The sequence below is a fragment of the Mastigoproctus giganteus genome, chromosome 9 (assembly GCF_048544385.1).
Source record: "Mastigoproctus giganteus isolate SK-2022 chromosome 9, ASM4854438v1, whole genome shotgun sequence".
Lineage (NCBI taxonomy): Eukaryota > Metazoa > Arthropoda > Arachnida > Uropygi > Thelyphonidae > Mastigoproctus > Mastigoproctus giganteus.
In genome coordinates this window covers 202,392,744-202,413,961 of record NC_143583.1, presented here as the reverse complement: position 1 = coordinate 202,413,961, position 21,218 = coordinate 202,392,744, and the positions used below count along the sequence as shown (strand labels likewise).

At 37.6% G+C, this 21,218-nt stretch overlaps 1 protein-coding gene across 2 annotated transcripts in view; it reads right to left on the bottom strand.

The window, feature by feature from the left end:
- Positions 1 to 21,218, bottom strand: part of LOC150081035 (tyrosine-protein kinase Src42A-like) — a 120,309-nt gene that overhangs the window by 57,360 nt on the left and 41,731 nt on the right. For both annotated transcript variants that reach the window (XM_090381045.1, XM_090381044.1), the window contains exon 2: positions 19,815 to 19,936. In XM_090381045.1, the coding sequence (XP_090237171.1) occupies positions 19,815 to 19,936 (122 nt within the window). The remainder of the gene's footprint in view (positions 1 to 19,814; positions 19,937 to 21,218) is intronic.

Below are 21,218 nucleotides of genomic sequence, written 5' to 3'. Positions count from 1 at the left end.
ATAATCACCTCCTTTTCCCTGCTAGCAAAATTCCTATATATAATTGACATTGCTACATGCATACTTGGACATTAAGCCTGATATATCTTCATCAATATCACTGATAAATATACAAAACAACAGTGGGCCCAATGCCAAACCCTGTGGAACTCCACAAGGTTCGGCATTGGCACAGGGTTCGGACTAATGTTATTAGTCCATGAAGAGCAGTGCCCAATGATTACCACCCTCTGTCTTCTCACACTCAACCACCCTTTTATCCATTGTAGCAACTTACCCTTAATACCATTCTGCTCAATTTGTACAGTAATCTTCCATGCGCAACAGTGTCAAAAGCTTTCCTGAAATCAAGTATATGACATCAAAATTATTTTTTGGATCCAGTTCCTTTGTAACCACATCATAATATCCAATCAAATTTGTCAGACAAGACTTTCCCTTAACAAACCCATGCTGTGTCTGAATTATTGCTGCAGTCTTGTCTAGATGATCCTGCAATGCATCTTTAACCAGTGACAGCATTATTTTACCGGGAACAGAAGTTAAACTAACTGGTCTGTAATTACTTGTGTCACCCTTCGATCCCACTTTGTGAATTGGGAGATACATTGGCACATCTTGAGTCTGTGGGGACTCAAGTATGGCTAAGGGTTTGCTTAGTTCCTTTGTCACCTCCTTGAATATAACTGGATAGATACTGGCCACACCAGGTGCCTTTCTTATGTTTAACTTCAACAATTTCCCCCCCACTTTGCTCTCAGTTATTACAAAATCATTACGCACCCTGCTACAATTTGATAACCTTGTGACATTTTCCTTCCTTAATAACTCCTCATGTGTGAATGTAGATGCAAAATACTCATTATTAGTTTGAGAGTGCCATAGTGCTGTCCATTCTAATAGGCATGCAGCATGAATGATTAGTGCAGAGTCTGATGAAAACATGGATATTTGTTAAATCTAAGATGGTTGGATTTTTTTTTACCAGCTTTATCAGCTAGTTCATTACACAAAATACTGGAATGTGCTGGAATCCAACAGAAGGTGACAAGTTGATGGCATCCTTCCATTTGCAGTAATAAGCTTCTAATTTCAACTAGAGCAGGGTGAACTTTACCTAAAGAACTACATAATGGCATGATTGAGCTGAGGGAATTTAAAGAGCGGTTGGAACAGAGATTTTTTAGAGCTAGTTTAATTGCATATAATTAGACTACTCCAACGTTTGAATTAGATTTAGAGGACATCTGTGCAAAGTGGGGGAAAATCAATATATCTTTGAGTGTGAACTACATGAAGTTGTTTGGTATTCGATGCTTACAAAATGTTCTTTCCCCATTGGCAGAGGTAAGTGTCACAAGTCGGTAGAGGAAGAGCCCATGGTGGTTGAGTACAAGTTACAACCTGTTGTATGGAATCGATGGAAACATTCCAAACCTTAATCAGGTCAAGAAGGGCTAACAACTGCTCGTTTTACTATGCAAGGTTTATTTCTGAAGAGGTTTTCTAATGTCAGATGATTGAATAGGTATGACTGAATGGAATGTGAGACATAACTTTGTGTCTTGACAGCATACTTCAGTAACAGTTGTTGTTGTTGTTATGGAGGCTTAATGGCACATAAGCATCTATGGCTATAATGTGCCTATTCACTTATTATTTTAAGAGATGAGGAATTTCCATAAAATCAAAAGAAAATTTTAAATCAGAAATTATTAAAAAGTCCAGTTTGCTTGAGGAAGTCAAAAAATTCAGAAATATTTGCCTTATCACCAATGAGATTTTCAAGAGTTATTGGTTTACGATTATTTATCAGTGAGATCAAGGATGAAGCTCTGTGTTGTTTATAGTAGGGGCAGCCAATGAGAATATGTCTAACAGTCAAGATGTTAGAGCAATGTGTACACTGTGGTGGATCACCTCCTGTGTTGTTGTTGTTGTGGGATTTATTGGCACAAGGGCTACTATGGCCAAATTGCGCCTGTTACTTTCGAAAATTCATCAATACATTATAGATGGGTCTAGAAGTGGTTGTATACATTGATCATTTTCAGATAAATAAACAATTGTTGTTGTTGTTGTTGTTGTTGTGGTGTTTTTTTTGGTGCAAGGGCAACTTAGGCCATATTGCACCTCCCAAATCAATAGTAACAGTTTTCCTACATAAAGCAGTGGGGAGGGCTCATGAGCAATGTAGAGACTATGTGCTGGGGATGTAAAAGCACCAAGTGCAATCCTTAAGTTCAATATATCCTATTGGATATATTGAACTGGATCAAGCCAGCATACTGCACTCATTCTGGCAGAATCATAGATGGGAGCTCCATAATCAAGACAGGATCTGTGTGATGCCTGGTATAACTGAAGCAGGGAGGCATGATCTGTACCCCATGTTAGGGCAGATAAAGCTGAGTATGTTTAATTTTTTTTTGGACAGGAAGTACATACATTTAATATGATCTAAGAAATTTAATCTGTCAAGGATTAATAATCCTAGAAATGTGATGTTATTAGCGAATGGGATGGAGACATTAGAAATTTCAAGTTCAGGATCTGGATGAAATTTGCATTGCCCACGAAAATGGATAGCAACTGTTTTCTGCTGGGAGAGTCGATAGCCATCGAGGCTGGCCCATTGTTGTATTTTATTAAGAGATATCTGAAGCTCTCGTTCAATAGAGCTCATGTTTTGGGAATGTCAGGAGATGGAAATGCCATCTGCATAAAGGTAACTCTCTACTGTATTTGGAAGTTGTTTAGTGATAGAATCTATTCCAAGAGCAAAACGAGTAGCATTCAGTACTGATCTCTGTGGAAAACCTTCCTGAATGAATGCTGTAGAGAGGTATCGAACTTGAAATGTTATCGAACATTGATATTGAATGTGGTATCAAACTTGAAATGATCTAGTACGTAGAAAATTTTTCACAAACATAAGAAGGTTGCCCCATAGACCAAAAGAGTAAAGATCACTAAGTATGCCATTCCACCAAGTAATGTCAAAAGCCTTCTCTACATCTATTGATACCATTACTAGATGTTCGTGTTTAACAAAAGCATTTAACAAAAGTTTAACAAATAGAAAATTCAGCCCTAACCAGACGAGTCTACTGTGGACAATTCTTTCAAGGATTTTGATATTGGTCTATGGCTATGCGAGTTGATTGGATATATTCCGAGCTTTAGGAACACTAAAACAGTAGAGTGATGCCAATGTGCTGGATAAACATTTTCTAAAAATATACAGTTGTAAAAAACCAGGAGAAGGTGCAAAGCTTTGTCATCAAGACGTAGCATGATATAATAGATCTGGCCTGGCAGCACCATTGTGATCTAATGGCATGAAAAAGTTCAGCTGAGTCAGTTTGGTGTGACATAAGCATTGGGAGATCAAAATTGAGAGTAGGAGTGTGCTATAGGCCTAATGACTCTGATGAGTATAATAAGAAACTGTACAGGGAAATAGAGTGGGCCAGTAAATCAGAGAGTCTTATAACGGGGGATTTTAATTTCCCAGATTGACTGGAATTTGTGGGTTGGTCACTCACACACTAGCAAGGCTTTTGTGGATTTATTGGATGATTGTTTTCTACATCAGCATGTTCGGGAGGCAACTAGAGGGAGTAATACTCTTGATTTGATTATCAGCAGTGATTCTTCATGCATTAAGAATCTGCAGATAAATGAACCACTAGGTGGCAGTGATCACAGTGTGCTGAAGTGGGATTTACTCAAAGAGGTAAATACTATTGGGGGTAAAGGGAAGGGTTATTGCTTCCGTAAAGGCGACTACGATGGACTGAGACAGTATTTAAATTCTATACAGTGGGACCAACTGATGATGTCACCAACAGCAAATTCAAAATGGGAAGCATTCAAAGAACTTATCTTGGAAGCTACTAGGCTTTACATACCAACTAAGAAATATTGTTCAAGGTTTAGGCCAAAATGGATGTCAGATGAACTAATGAGGCATATGGCAGGGAAGAAAAATGCATGGGATACTTACAAATTAACACATGACACAGAAGCCTATGATAGATACAAGTTGATATGCAACCAAGTTACAAAGGAGGTTAGGCAGGCGAAGGCAGATTACGAGAAATCCTTGGCAAGGGATGCAAAGAAAAACAGCAAAGAGTTCTTTACTTATGTAAACTCTAGAAGGAAGGGGATGAATCAGATTGGTCCACTTGATATTGATGGGTCAACTGTTGATGATCCTGCTCAGGTAGCTAACAAACTAAATGAATATTTTGCATCGACATTTACACATGAGGAGTTATTCAGCGAGGGGAATGCCAGAAGTGTATTCAACTCTAGCAGTAAGCTACAGAATCTTGAAATAACTGGGAGTAAAGTGGAGGAGAAACTCCACTTTACTCCCAGTAAAGTGGAGTTTCAACACAAGAAAGGCACCTGGGGTGGATGGGATCTATCCAGTTATATTAAAGGAGGCAGCAAAGGAAGTAAGCAAACCTTTAGCCATAATTATGAGAGCTTCCTTGGACTCAGGGGAGATACCCATAGACTGGAAATGTGCAAATGTAACCCCAATTCACAAAGGAGGATCAAAGGCTGACACAAGTAATTATAGACCTGTGAGCTTAACTTCTGTTCCAGGAAAATTAATGGAGGCACTGGTTAAAGAAGCACTGCAGGATCATTTAGACAAGACTTCAGTTATAGCTCGGACACAGCATGGTTTTGTTAAGGGGAAGTCTTGCCTGACCAATTTGATTGGATACTATGATGCACTCACAAAAGAACTGGATGCAGGGAATAGCTTTGATATTATATACTTGGATCTTAGAAAGGCTTTTGATACTGTTGCACATGGAAGACTGCTACACAAATTGGAGCAGTGTGACATTGGAGGCAAATTGCTGCTATGGATAAAGGGGTGGTTGAGGGGGAGAAGACAGAGAGTGGTAATCAATGGACACTGCTCATTGTGGACTAATGTTATTAGTGGAGTCCCTCAGGGCTCAGTGTTGGGTCCATTATTGGTTTCTGTATTTATAAATGATATTGATGATGGTATATCAAGCTTAATGTCCAAGTTTGCAGACGATACAAAGGTTGGCAGGGTTGTCAAGGACACTACTGACACTATGCTACTGCAACAGGATCTGGAAAGGTTGAGCAGATGGGCTGAGAGGTGGCAAATGAAGTTTAACATTGACAAATGTAAAGTGCTACACATGGGAAACAGCAACCCCAGAGCAACGTATCAACTCTGTGGTACTACACTGACAGTGGTAGAGAATGAAAGGGACTTGGGGGTGGTTGTGCAGGCAGATATGAAGTTCTCTGAGCAGTGCAGACGGGCTGCAAGAGTAGCTCATGGAGTATTGTCAATGATATACAGGAATTTTTCCAGCAGGGATAAGGAAGTGATTATTCCCTTGTATAAGGCAATGGTCAGGCCACACCTAGAGTACTATATACAGGTCTGGAGGCCTCATTTCAAGAAGGATGTAGAGCTGCTGGAACAAGTACAGAGAAGGGCAACAAGATTAGTGAATGGAACAAAGGGGTGCTCTTACGAAGAAAGAGCTGAAGTTTTGCAAATTACAGTGTCCGGAGACTAGGCACCAGCGAGGTGATCTGATAGAGGTGTATAAAGTCTTGAATGGTTTGAGCATGCTCAATGCTGATGGGATTCTTCCTCTAGCTCAGAAAAATCACCTGAGAGGGCATAAATTCAAATTGAGGAAAGACATGTAGGATAGACGTGCGGAAATTTTGCCTTTAGCCAGCGGGTGGTTGGTTGGTGGAACAGACTTCCATCCCTTGTAGTGGAGGTTGATAGCCTAAATAAGTTTAAGGCTCAGCTGGACAGGTATTTTGAAAGAACAGAGGGGTGAAGTGGAAGTGGGGTTTTTTTTTTTTTCTTTTTTTTTTGGCTGATGCTGCATAAGCTTGCTTTCTTGCATCAAATGCCTCTACTAATGCTAATATGACAGAATGAGGGTAGTTAGGAAGTTAACAGAATATTGTTCTATAGTGTTTTTAATTCATGAAAGATGTAGTATAAGCAGATTCTGCTGAGATTTCAGCAAAAGTATTAACCAAAGCATTAGCTATATCCAAGGGAGTAGATAGATCTCGCCCATTCCAAGAGAAGATTGGAGACAGGAAAACTTATCAGAAAGCTGTCTAATTTTTTAACATATTATTTTGGTGTCAGTGTTTCTATTAATGCTTGATGCAAAATAGGTCCAGAATTCTATCTTGGCTTCCCTTCATGTGAAACATACTTTTGTCCTTAATTTCTTACAATTAATGAGATTGGCTGTGGTTGGGCATTGCCAAAACAAATTCCAGACTTTATTTTTTGCTTTCTTTGCTTTTGTGCATTCTTCATTCCACCAATAATTATAATACTTTCTGCCCGGATGATTTGATAATGGTATTGTTGTTGGCCACATTTAGGAGATGCAATGTGATGTAATTGTCACATTCCAATAGGCTGGAGGTGAAATTTTTTCTCGTCGAAAGAAATTGAGAGAAATTTCCCCCAGTTTGCTCAGGAAAATTTCCATTTCCTGCAGGAGTCTGAGTAAAAGGAGTCTGTGCTATCAAAAGGTTGCATACGATTGGGAAGTGGTCACTGCCCATGAGATCACTTATAACATACTATTCTATGGTCAGGACCAGTACTGGAGAACAAACTGAAAGATCTATTGTGGAAGTATGTCCAGTTGAGAGCTGTACGTGAATGAGTATACCACTATTGAGTATGTTGAGGTTTTGTGCCTCTAGAAATCTTTCAATGAGTCAACCCTGTCTATCTAATTTAGGAGCTCCCCATTGGGAGTGGTGTCCATTAAAATCCTCTAATATACAAAGAGGTGGAGGTATCTGTATGAAGAGACCTTCAAGATCTTTTAAAGAGAAGTATGGTTTGGCTGTAGGTAGATTGAGACAAGTGTTATTTCTATACGGAGAGTTATACAAACAGCAATAGCTTCTAATTCAGTCTGAAATGGGATATGTTTAATTGGAATCTTTGAATTTATCAGGATTGCCACACCATCACGGGCAGCATCAGCTGTATTACAATCTCTTTGATAAAAACAATAGTTCTTTATCAAAGGAGAAATTTTTGAGGTTAGGTAGGTTTCCTAAAGGCAAAGGGCAACTGGAGAATACTGGTTAATTAGATCTTGATATCATCTGTGTTGCAATGAAAGCCTCTGCAATTCCATTGTAAAATACAATGGCATCATTTGTATTTAGTCGATGGGACTGTATCTGACTGCTTTTTGAAAGTGACTGGCTTATGACATTCCAATTTTGATTTATCTTTTTTTTTTTTTTTGGGAAAACCAGCCAACCAGTGTCCATTTCTTCAGCATAATTTCTAAAATAGGATCTTCTTGTATAGATATGCCATCTGTGTCCATGGTTGTGTCCTGAATATTTTTCATTCCATTTGAGTTTGTATTTGAGAAGTGGAAGCAATCATTGGAGGAGGAGATGCTGCTGGTATTGTTAGAGGAGTATTATTTGCCTGGTCTGAGAACTTGGATTATTGCTCAGAGAGTTCATTTCTAGCCCAATCAGAAATTGATTTAGTAGAGGTTTGAGTAGAGCTATGATATCAGTTTGAGTGGAGACTGTTTGATACTTTGACATTGGCATTTTTGTTTATAGTAGTTTCAACTAGTTTTCTAAATTCTTGGTATCTGAATTTGTTCTCAACCTTGTATTTTACTTTTTTTTTTCTCAGTTTTCCATGTCTTGGAATATGCAGGATGGTCACCTTTGCAATTTGGGCAGGTCATTTTTGTAGCTGTACAGTAGCCACTTTTTATGTGATCTGAGGACCCACAGTTGGGGCAGACAGGAACTCCTCTGCATACAGTTTGAGAGTGACCATACTTTTGACATTTATAACATCTTAAAGGGTTGGGAATGTAGAGGTGGATGTGGCAAAGTAAATAACCTGCTTTTACAGAGGAGGGAAATTTGTGTATACTGAGGGTGAAAATAATATTTCTGGTAGTGTAAGCTGATTATCTTTGTTTAATCATTATTCATTTTGCTTCAATTACATTTTGTTCCTGCAGCTCTTGGGTTATTTCTTCCTCTGTGACAATTAATATATCTCAACTACCATATGAATTTAGGGTTGCACAAGAGGATATTTTTATTTGAATGTTTGAATGCCAGTAAAGCTTGTTAGTTGTAAAAGATTTTAGAATGTCTGCGATTTGTAGTTTCTACTAGTAGGTCTCCTGACTGCAGTCTCTTAACCATCTTGGGAGATTCTGCAATACCCTCCAGATGTTTCTGTATTACAAAAGGAGACAATTTACTCATAGGCTGAGTAGTAAAGGAGTTGAAAATTAAAAAAAAAAAAAAATAGGTAGGATTGCTCCATTTGATCAGTCTTCTGTCTCTCTGGATTATCATTTTCAATATCCTGATGGTCTGCATTTGCTATATTTGCTCCTTTTAGCCCTTGGCAAGAGGACTTTTCTGCCAAGGTTTCCAGCTCCGCTATGGGTAGGCAGGAGTAGTGCTGCTAGGAGGCCAAGCGATTGAAGTGTTAGTTGGTTAGTAGAACTAGAAATATATGAAAAGGTAAAGAAAGGTGCATTTCCTTTCTGTGTTATAACTTGTGGTTTTCAAGTATAGAACTTGTTTTTAAAGTAAGACTGCTGATAGTAACTGACAATACTATACTAAGCTAACAGATTCCTAATACACTGCTACGTATTACGCTATTTAGTTTTATGTTATACTTTACGCTATCAAGTTCGAGATATACCTTATGCTATTCTGTATTGATCTAAAATACTACAACAATGGCAGCAAGTTTCGAATGTACAAGATTCTACAGATACTAAGTAGTAACCTACAAAATCTCTATCTAAATTCAAAATAAATTAAGGAGCATGGCTAGGACTATAAAGCTACGTCTAGAAAATAAATTAATATGACAATTAAGTCAATAAAATGGCAAAAAATTTATTAAAAACCTATCCGTTTGCAGCAGCTGAAAAATCTTTTCCACACGTGGTTAACCACGTCCCCAGACTATGAACATTAATGACCATTAATGGATATGAACATTAATCACCAATAAAATTACTTCATTAGGAAAGTTACATCAAAGAAAGCCTAGCCTCAAAGAAAGAAAATCAGAGTATTGAGTGATACGTACAACTGGAAGTCTGAAAAAGGCAACAAAAAAGAAATTCAAGCGAGAGAAGTTAAAGAGAAGATTCTAGTTGGGAAGTCTAACAAGGAATCAAAGAAGATAAAAGAGAAGATATCCAGAGATGACAAAAAAAGGAGATTTCAGTTCAGAAGTCTAACAAGGAAAACAAGAGCGAATAATTTAGAAAAATTAAATTAGTGGTGGTTGAGATTCTGTCAGAAAACTTATACAGAGCTTTATATATTGTAGATGGCAATGGACATCACTGAGATTATAACTGAAAAAAGACATTATGGTCAGCCATTCAGTGTTTCATGTGGATGTCACACCTAGATCCCTGCTTACACTGGTTTACAAGGTAGCCACCACCAGCATATTGTACATTGGCAATTTTGGACCTTGCACATGGGGGAATATACCTAGGATTACTAACAGTGTCACTAATATGAAGGTGTAATCAAAAGATTTTTGGAGAGTGTATTTCGACTAATAACTGGACTTTGCTGAAATTTTGTACACTCGACTCACAAGCAGGACTTTAATACCAGCATTTTAGACTCCCAAACACAGGCTTCACTATCATTACTATAAGGATTCTAGAACAGACCTCAAGGTGGATCAATTTATCTTTTAGTATAGATATCCTGACAACACTGGTTTTTAAACTTTACATACATTTTAATATAATTTAATTTGTTAGCTGGCTACTATGTCAGAGTTCTTACCTACTAGTTTTAAACTAATTCGAATAACAATCTGTAATTAAATTGTTAAAATATGTCTAAATGTCACAAAATCAATGTTATCAAAATGTCCATATTAAAACTTTATACAATATATTAAAATTAATAGCAAACTGCTACTGGTAAAAGGAACACTATCGAAAATGATATTTCTAACATGTTACAAGGGAAGTAGATAAAATATAGTTATAACATTAGTAATGGCCATATGATGCAAGGAATACTAAGAATTATGCTGCACTAGCCAAAAAAAAAAAATTTAAATAAAATAATAAACAAAAAGGAAATAGACAACCTATATGTTGTCTATTTCCCCTCCTCCTGTAGGTAACTATTAGTATTAGCATAGGCATATGATGCAAGCTTATATAGCATCGGTCAAAAAAAAAAAAAAACCCTTCCTGTTTCACTCATCCATTAACTCCAAAACTTTGTCTAGTTCAGCCTTGAATTTATTTAAGCTGTCAACTTCCACAACAGATAGAAATCTGTTCCAGCAATCAACCACCTGCTGGCTAAAGGCAAATTTTCACACATCTATTCTACAACTGTCATTGCTCAATTTGAATTTATGTCCCCTCATAGGCAGAACCATTCAAGGCCTTATACACCTCAATCAGATCACCTTGCTGGTGTCTAGTCTCCAGATGCGGCAATTTGCAGAACTTAAAGCCTATCTTGGTAATAGCAACCCTTTGTTCCACTCACTAATCTCCTTTCCCTTCTCTGTACTCATTCTAGTAGCTCATCTTTCTTAAATGATGACCTCCAGACCTGTATACAATACTCAAGGTGCCAACCGGGCTAGCCAGGTGGGTAAAGTGCCTGCCTGGCAACCCAAAAGATGCAGGTTCGAATCCTGCCTTGGGCTCGGATCAGCGTGAAATGCAAAAACTTTGTGGAGGTGCATTATGGCCATAGAAGCCGATGCGCCAACTAACAAAAAAAAAAAAAAAAAAAAGTACTCAAGATGTGGCCTGACCATTGCCATATACAAGGGGATAATCACCTTCTTATCCCTGCTAGCAAACATGAGCTGCTCTGGCAGCCTGTCTGCACTGCTCAGAAAACTTCATATCTGACTGCACAATTATCTCCAGGTCTTTTTCATTCTCCACTACCCTGAGTGTAGTACCATACAGTCAGTATGTTACTCTGGAGAAATTCAAAGGTCAGCCTCTACCAACTATATAGGTAACTAATTCCAGTAATTTATAACTCGCTGGCTAAAATAAAAAACTTACTGCAATCCTGTCTAAAGATCTTCCCCCCCTCCCCCGTATGTTGAATTTATAGGCCCTAGTTCTAGAATTATTTATAACCGTAAAAATTTTGCCCTCATTCATTTTACTTATGCCTCTCAGAGCCTTAAACACCTCAATCAAATCTCCTCTAAAGTGCCTAGTTTCCAAGCTCTGCAACCCACATATTCAAAGTCTTTCCTCATATGGACGCCCTTTTGCCAATCTCACCAGGTGCGTTACCAGTCTTTGGACCTTTTCAAGAAGCTCGATGTCCTTCAGGTGTGGTATAAATACTTGAACACAGTATTCGAAGTGTGGTCGAACAATAGCCTTATATAATGGGATTATGACATCCTTATCTCTTCCAGCAAATGTTTGCTAAATCATCAACGGGTCATCATGGGCCTTCCTTGCAACCCATCTTCAATGCTCGGCGAACTTCATGTCTGACTGTATTGTAACTCCCAAATCCCTTTCTTTCACTACTGACTTTAGTTCAACTCCACCATGTGTATAAGTTATTTTGGAGTTACTGTTTCCCAGGTGTAAGACCTTACACTTTGCTGGATTAAAGCTTATCTGCCACTTTTCTGACCATCCCTAATATCTACCTAGGTCACTATGGAAAAGCTCTGCTTGGCGGTGATCATCCAATCCCTACCAATCTTTACATCATCTACAAATTTAGCCATCACGCCCTCTATACCTTCATAGATGTCATTTATGAAATGACATCTATGAAGGTATCCTTGGAAAACCCCACTTCTTACATTAACCCAATCTGAGGAATAACCATTTATCACAACCCTCTGCCTCCTGCCCTGAAGCCATCCTGCTATTCTTCTAAGAATTTTCCTTGTAATTCTAACCTGTTCCAGCTTGTAAAGTAACCATTCATGTGGGACTAAATCAAATGCTTTGCTGAAATCTAAATAAACAATGTCAAAATTATTCCCTAAATCCAGCTCATGAGTGACCCTGTCAAAATAGCTAACCAGATTTCTTAAAAATGATTTTCCCTTTATATAACCATGTTGTGTATCCATCAGAATTCCACCCTTGATCATTGCCTCCAAGATTTTCCCTACTACTGAAGTTAGATTGATGGGTCGGTAATTTCCCACTTCGCTCTTAAAACCGCCCTTAAGTATTGGAGAAACATTGGCACTTTACCAATACAACAGAATCTCTCCCGAGTCTAGTGATGCTCTCATAATTAGCCTCAATAGTTCAATGCACTAACTTGCTGCCTCACTTAAAATTATAGGGTATATGCCATCAACTCCAGGAACTGGCGTGTAGGCTCGAAAGTTTTTTCATTAAATAACCATGTGAAATTTCAATATCATTAATTACATATTTTTCAACTTCACTCCCAGAATTTCTCATTGACAAAGGGTTTTTCTTCTGTAAATATCGATGCAAAATTATAAATAAATCACACAGGGTCAGTTCAACGTGTGTGCTGACAGTAATGTTGCAAACACAGCAGCATCTAGGACATAAACCAATGCTTGGTATTCTTAATATTTGGCAGCCTGTTAAAACTTATTTGTGCACAGAAAATTTAAACCTAGAACTGATCTTTACAGTGCTGTAATTTCTAATTGGGAAGAAATAAAAATATATAAATGGGTGGTTGATTTCTGGAACAAACTTCCATCTGTTGTTGTAGAAGTGGACAGCTTAAATAAATTCAAGGCAGAACTAGACAAACATTTCGAGTGAATGGATGGGTGAAATAGGAATGGGGGTTTTTTTTTTGGCTGATGCTGTATAAGCTTGCTTTCTTGCATCATATTATTTTTTATTATTTTTTTTTTATGTAAACCCCAAACACGAGAGGTATTAGAACCTATAGTACTTAGTACCGTGCTTGGGTTGGAGGTTGAGAAGACAAAAGAGATATTTGCTGACGTTGGACTTTAACTTCTGTAGACTGTAATTTTCAGGAAATACGTATGAAGGAAAGTTGTTCCAGAAAACGGCAGTTGAATGAATAAACAAGGAAGATGAAAAGTTGGTTCTGTGAGTTTGAAGTTGGATAGTAAATGGATGTTGGCTGGTGGCAGCACGTGTTCGGAATGTTTTGAAAGAGAGAGCGGGAATTATAGAATCCAATTCAGAAGAACAGTGCCCATGGAAGTATCTGTAGAAGAGGCATGCAGCAGAAACAGTATGTCTATGAGACAGTGACTGGAGAGACTCTGTTAGAGGTGAATCATTAATTAACCTAACTGCCCTCTTCTGAATGGAATCAAGAAGCCTGAGAGAGGTTTTGGGGGCACCACCCTAGATGTGGGAACAATATTCCATGGCAAGGCTGATTTGCAATTTATACAGAGTGAGCATCTGTTTGGAAGAAAAGTAACGCCGAGAACGAAAGAGAAAATCAAGTTTTTTAGATGCAGAGGAAGCAATATTTGTAATGTGCTTGTGCCAAGAGAGATTAGAAGTCAGGGTAATCCCCAAAACAGATATCATTTTGCCTAGAAATCAGAGTGTCACTAAAGATAAGCATAGGAGCAGAAGAATCCTTTTTGCGAGATATAAAACAAGACTGAGTTTTAGAAGGGTTGAAATCAACTAAGTTGTCTTTGCCACACTGAAGAATTACCTGAAGATCGGTATTTAAGGAATTGTTAGCAGATTTTCGTGAAGTTGAAGTTGATTGAGCAGGGCAAGGTTTCTCAAAATGGAAAGTGGAATGCAATGTGCTATCATCGGCAAAACTATGGATAGGATTTCCAGTCAATGGAAGAAGGTCATTAATATACAAGAGGAAAAGAGTGGGGGAAAGAACTGAACCTTGGGGGAAACCGCCATTAGTGGAGAAGTTAGAAGACAGAGAGCCATCTACCATCACCCTCAGTGAGCGATCAGAGAGAAAACTGGATAACCAATTGCTAAAAACAGTTGGCAAACCATAAGATGGAAGCTTGTTTAGAAGACCTTTATGCCGAACAGTATTGAAAGCCTTTCAGATGTCAAGCGCAACTACTTGTGTTTCACCGAACCTTTCATTGAATTAGTCCATAAATGGGTAACATGAGCCAGAAGCCGACTGGGCTAGCCGGGTGGGTAAAGTACCTGCCTAGCAACCCAAACGTCGCGGGTTCGAATCCCGCCTCGGGCTTGGATCAAAGTACTGCAAAAACCTTGGGAGGTGCATTATGGCCACACAAGTCGATGTGGCAACAACTACTAAAAAAAAAAAAAAAAAAAACCCGCCAAAATATCACCAGTGGATCAACACTGACGGAATCCATACTGGCGATCGCTGATCAGATGGAAGGTTTCTAGATAGTTTAAGAGTTGGCGGTTAATTGATTTCTCCATTACTTTAGAAAGAGTAGAAGTAATTGCAATGGGACGATAATTGGATGGGAGGGATTTGTCACCTTTTTTGGGAACTGGCTGGATACGAGCAAATTTCCAAAGCAGAAGGAAAAACACCTTTGGAATAAGAAAGTGAAAAAAAGGCGGCAAAGAATAGAAGTTCAGGAGCACAGGTTTTAAGAACAACTGGAGAAATACCATTGGGACCAGGAGCTTTCTTAGCATCAAGATTCGTCAAAATCCTTCTGACATCCTTTTGACGGAAGACCACAGGAGGTACTGAATGGAGTGTTTTGGGAATGGTGGGAGGTGTTTTACCAAAATCATTAATACACGAGTTAGAAGAAAAATGGGATGCTAGCAGGTCAGCTTTATTCTTGGCTGAAGTGACAACAGGACCATCTGGTTTGGACAGAGGTGGAAGCAGAAATGGGCAAAAGTTTCAGCCAATAGCTTTGGCAAGAGACCAGAATGCTCGGCTACCATTAGGGCAAGAAGCAAGTTTTCTACTCTTAGACAATTGTTGCGAGCTTTGGTGTAGGCAGAAAATGAAACTGAAGATTAGAAACAAGCCAATTACAATATGCAACATTCTTCTCTTGAACAGCCTTAGCACAGGCCAGCTTTATTCTTGGCTGAAGTGACAACAGGACCATCTGGTTTGGACAGAGGTGGAAGCAGAAATGGGCAAAAGTTTCAGCCAATAGCTTTGGCAAGAGACCAGAATGCTCGGCTACCATTAGGGCAAGAAGCAAGTTTTCTACTCTTAGACAATTGTTGCGAGCTTTGGTGTAGGCAGAAAATGAAACTGAAGATTAGAAACAAGCCAATTACAATATGCAACATTCTTCTCTTGAACAGCCTTAGCACAGGTCAGCTTTATTCTTGGCTGAAGTGACAACAGGACCATCTGGTTTGGACAGAGGTGGAAGCAGAAATGGGCAAAAGTTTCAGCCAATAGCTTTGGCAAGAGACCAGAATGCTCGGCTACCATTAGGGCAAGAAGCAAGTTTTCTACTCTTAGACAATTGTTGCGAGCTTTGGTGTAGGCAGAAAATGAAACTGAAGATTAGAAACAAGCCAATTACAATATGCAACATTCTTCTCTTGAACAGCCTTAGCACATTTATTGGAAAACCAAGATTTAGATAAAGGAAGAGATTTTAAAGTGGAGTGTGGGATAAAGGATTCCATTCCTGCAAGAATAATTTCACTGACATGATCTGAGCAAACATTGACATCAAAAGTTTTGAAACAGTTATCCGACCAAGGAAAAGACGTCTCACAGGTCATCCCATTTTGCATTCTTGTAATGCCAAACAACACTAGGTTGGGAATAGCCATGAGACAAAGGTTCCATTGGAGAAGAGACAATCACCAAGTTGTAATCTGAAGTGCCTAAAGGACCTCTCACTTCGACCGTTTACTTAGAAGGGTTGTTTGTGAGAAAAAGATCAAGCATATTGGCTGTATGATTAGGATTGTCCGGTATTCTTGTAGATAGTATGAATTAGAGCTGTAATACTCAATATGTTCTATTTTGATAATAATATTAATAAAATAATAAGAGGAGTTTACCTCAATATAGTACGTGGAACACTTCCGTATGATACCCTCCAGAAATTAAAACGGAAAAACCAAAAAAAACCCGAAAACATACCGGTTCATTAGAGTAAAATATAAGTAAAATATAAATAATTAAATTTTTTTTAAAATTATTTATATTTTACTCTAATGTACCGGTATGTTGTCGATTTTTTCGGTTTATCCATTTTAATTTCTGGAGGGTATCATACGGAAGTGTTCTACGTACTATATTGAGGTAAACTCCTCTTATTATTTTACTAATGGTATTCTTGTAGGTAAAAGAACAATCTGTGCAAGGTTATTAGTAATTGCAAAAGCCCCAGCATCTCGACCAGCTGGGTCGGTGTGACTAGAAAACGGAAGCCAGCTGGAGTTGTGAACATTAAAATCACCAAGGAAAATTACCTCACTGTTAGGAAAGTTGGACTAGAGAAAGTCAAAGTGCTCCAAGTGATTAGTGGAGTTGGGAGAACGGTAGAGACAACAGATGAATTTGACACAATGAGGTAGAGAGATTTTAAGCCAGAGAAGATCAAAGAGAGGAGATTCCAAATTGCCAAGTCTCTGACAGGGAATATCAGAACGGACATATGCACAAGTACCACCTTTGAGGCAAAAGGAATCATACAGCGAATAATTTGGGCATCTGAGATGAGCAGTAGTTGAATCAACCGATAACTGAGATTCTGTCAGAAAAAGTACATGGGGTTTGGCAGACTGCAAGTGGAAATGGTCATCGTTGAGATTAGAATTGAGACGATGTATATTTGTGAAATGAATTAGGAAGTGCTTGGGAGGTTTAGATCTTTTCGCAGATAAACTTGCTCCATTAGTTTGACAATTCATGGTATATTCAATAGTAAGAACAAGTGGGTGAGACATGCTGTATGAAGTAATGAAATTTTTGGATATGGCGTACACATGGTAAGAATATACCCAGATCCTTGACATAATGTGGCCTCGACAATGCTCCCCCCATATACACTACTCTGACTCCCTCCAGTCACTATCTGGCAGAGTAGAGGTAGCAAGATTATACACTAGCTGATCCGGAAGCCTCCTAGAGCGTTACCAATAGGTTCGGTCTGGTGTACTAACTAGCGGTCGGCCTGCGAACACCGTTTTAGAGCTGTACCCTCGAAATGTAAATCTACTATCTAGTAGTGCCTGGTAACATAGAGGGGCGGCATTCCTCTATATGGTGTGGGCGCCACACCTCGACCCCTGTTTACGTTGGTTCACACCTGGGTGGTCACCCACCATGTACTTGTGCATGGAGGTTATACCCAGGATTACTAACAGTCCCACCATCGTGAAGGTGCAAGCAGAGGATTTGGCTGTCACAGACCGTCCGGACCTCACCGAAATTGGGTCCACTTGACTTGAGTGTCACCCGAATATCAGTTCCATCAGCGTTTTAGACTTCAAGGTAGCAAGTACAGCTTGTCTGCCATATCCGAGAGAATGTCTGTGACAACCTCATGGACCTAATGCTAATAATAGTACAATTCATACTACACACAATATACAATTCTACCAACCTCTTTGACTTAAATTTTTAATAAAGTCTTATATTCTGAACAGGCAAACCTTTGAAGGATTGATGGTTCCATATGAAGTGACAGAAGACATTCTGATTAGGACACTGAAACATAACATTAATAAGGATTTTAGTGTAAATACACCCCATCTTACAAAATGTAACTATTATATAGAACCAGCTATATGCAGAAGATAGCTGCTAAGTGATATTTGCAAGAGCCAGGCACAATGTTTCACTTTATGCCAGTATTACATTGGTAAGTAGCAGTTACATTATGTAGCAATACTAGTCTAGCTAATTCTGCACGAAAAGGTGGATAAATTATTCAATTACTGAAAAAAAAAAAAAAAAGAAAAAAAAGTACATCTAAAACAAGGTGTTTTCTGCCGTGATTTGTTTGTATAGAGATTTTATTTTATTACGTATTAGTTTTAGCCAACTGTTTATTCGAGTAATATTAATCTTTATTTCAATTGTTCTGAAAAACGTAGGTGATCTGTTTCATACTGACATCTCTACATACATAAACATCCAGAAAGTATTATAATTCACAATATATGTCCTCCCTAGAGGTATATCATGACATTGAAAGAAACCTAGATACAACTAAAATCAACTATAAATCCAAGTGCAATTCGATATAGTGAAAAGCTATGTCAGATATATCGCACAAACAACTGCTTCCTGGACATATTTATAAATCCTGCAAATAAACCCAAAGAATAATTCTAATATTAGTTATAAATCCTTCTGGGAAGAAAGGTGAAGGATGTTATAAATAAGTAAACATAACATAAAACATAAGTAGGTGGATATGTGCAATATGATATAGCATAAATAGACTACATGCCAAAGTTATGACCAAATAACCTCACCTTGCAAGTATTGATAAATCGGCAATACACCCAATACTAAATCTATTAATTACATCCACTTCTTTGGGAGGGGGGTTGAAAATAAATTAAAAATTTCTGATATAACTAAACTCAAACTGTAGCAATTGCAGAAATTTTATATTAACTATAGAAAGTCCAAAGTTCTAGTAGCCTATTTAAATCATTCAAATCAATGAGTAAGTGTAGTTACTAATTCTTCCTTATTTTGACATCATACAGTTTCTCTATACAGGAAGTTTTTTTATTATTACTGCCATTTTGAAGATACCCACGCTGTGGGTGTGTGACCAGTGGAAATGAATAATTCCACAATCAATAAGTTGTGGTAGTAGCTGAGCAATATAGTTTAGCAAATTGGGTAAAAAAAAAAATCCATGGTCGCTAATTTAAACCATGTCAAAAAATTGTTAACTTGTTAAATGGCACAAAACAGTTTGTGACTGATTTTTATTAGGCAATAGACTGTGTGGTACAACATGTATATCACAGTCAACTTCACTTTGAGCAGAGTAACTCCATAATAACTTTTTCTTGCTTAAATTCATGGTGCTATATTAAAAATTAAAACTATATTTAAAAAAAGGCCATAGAAATCAATTTTTCGTTAATATTATACCAATTAAAGTGCTAAATGTGACATGGTTATAGTAACACTAGATTTATTCTTTGGTAGCCGACCAGGTAAAGTGCCTGCCTGGCAACCCCAAAGGTCGCGGGTTCGCTTCTCACCTAGGGCTGGATATCACGATGGTGCTGAACCAACTGGTTGGTTGGATATCCCGGCCACGATACACGAAGGAAGCAAGAAAAAAAAAAACTGGTTCCTTCGTGTATTGATCACATCATAATAAATAAATAAATAAATATTCTTTGGTACACTGGAGTGCATAAATACTTTCGTGAGAGGGGGAGATCACTTTTTGCATTATCTTTGGTTTATGGTCTGATTTTCATTTTATCAAATACTGCATCACTTTCCCACCACTTAAGTTAATTTAAGGTAACTAGGTTTCTTCTGTTGGTATAGTACATACACCAATAAAGAAGGATGTTATCACTATGGCCAGTGAATTATAGTACTAACTGATTGTTCTACACAGTAAACTGTCAATATCTGAACCAAGCAGTATTACACACAACAGTCTATAAAAAAAGATTGAATTATGTCAGTTTAAAAAAAATAAATAAAACACACTTCATTCGTTGAATAATTTGATATCACTTTGGGGAACAGATTGTGGTTGCTTAGGTGATTACAGCAATTAAATTTTGCTATTTGCAGCTTACCAGAAAGAGAGAAATCATTTCTTCTGCTTTCACTGTCTCTGATCAGGAATGCTCCATGTTCATTTTCTGGGAGCAAAAGTTTCTTTTCGGCTTCTATCCTTTTGATTTTACCAAAGTACCATCTACACAAAATGAAAATTAGAAATTATTTTTGAGCATATAGTAACAATAACAAAAGAGTCAGTTAACAGCCAAAACAAGGATACAGCATTTTTTCAATAAGTTCATATATTTAATCTGTTGCAAGAAGGAAAGGATATATTGTAACATTACAGAAATATTGTTAAAAGAAGAAATACCAGCAAACCACGTGAATTATTTTTAGTAGAACTGATTTTGCAAAATATTTGGTTTCGGAAATTACAGCATTCTCTTTAACACAAAAATCCTAGGTATTCACTGAGCAGCATTGGTATAATTATGTTTATTTCCAAATTGAAATTATGTACATAATGGAGTCAAAAATTCTATGGTATTTTTAAAATTTTTTTTTTTTTTTTTTATCACTTCTTCAGTGACTGCAAAGACAGAAACTAAGGTTATTACTATGGAATATTTAAATTTTAGTTTAATTAAACTTGAGTACATCAAATGCAGATCATTCTTGGATCTAATTAAAAGAACTTTGTTTTAAGGTTATTTTTATATAAGTAAATAACAATAATACACACTTACCAGCTGTCTGCAATATCACTGTCACAAAAGATCACAATAACTCTGTTTAGGGGTAAAACATATCTTGTTGCGAGGTGGCCAAGAGTCTAAGTGATTATCTTTGTAGTCTTGATATCAGGATCTATTTGTGCCTTGAGGGTAATATTATTGCAAGTACTGGCTTAGTGGATAATAGAGAAGTTTAATGCACATTTATGCATATGTGATAAAATAAAAAATAAATAAAAATGTTTTATTTATTTTTTAATAAACTAAATAACATGAAACTATTGGAAAACTATCAGTCAAGTTTCTGTTTTTAGGGTGGTTGGTAGGGATTAACCTAGATTGTAGTGTACTCCTTAGTTGGAAGATAGAGATTGGTTGCAATTAAGAAGTTTACTTATTTTTAATTTGGGTTAGGACTCTATTCATAAAGATGTGTGTGGCTGTTTTCAATTGAATTCTTTTGTTGTGGTTAATGTTATACATAGCTCCTATTAAAATGGCCTCTCTGCAGTCTGAAGTTATGGTATCTGTCTGTGGCCACTACTGACCGTTTGTGGTTCTCTGTCCATCAATGGAAAGCTGGGTCAGAATTTGTTACTCCGCCTTTCTCAATGTCCTTGTGTTCTTTTACTCTGACAGAGTTTTCTCTTGCTTTTTTCTATAAGTTTTAGGGCAATCACTGCATTGTAGATAGAGTTTTTAGTGGCAAGGATCTTGGATAGGGGAAGGTGAGATAGAGGT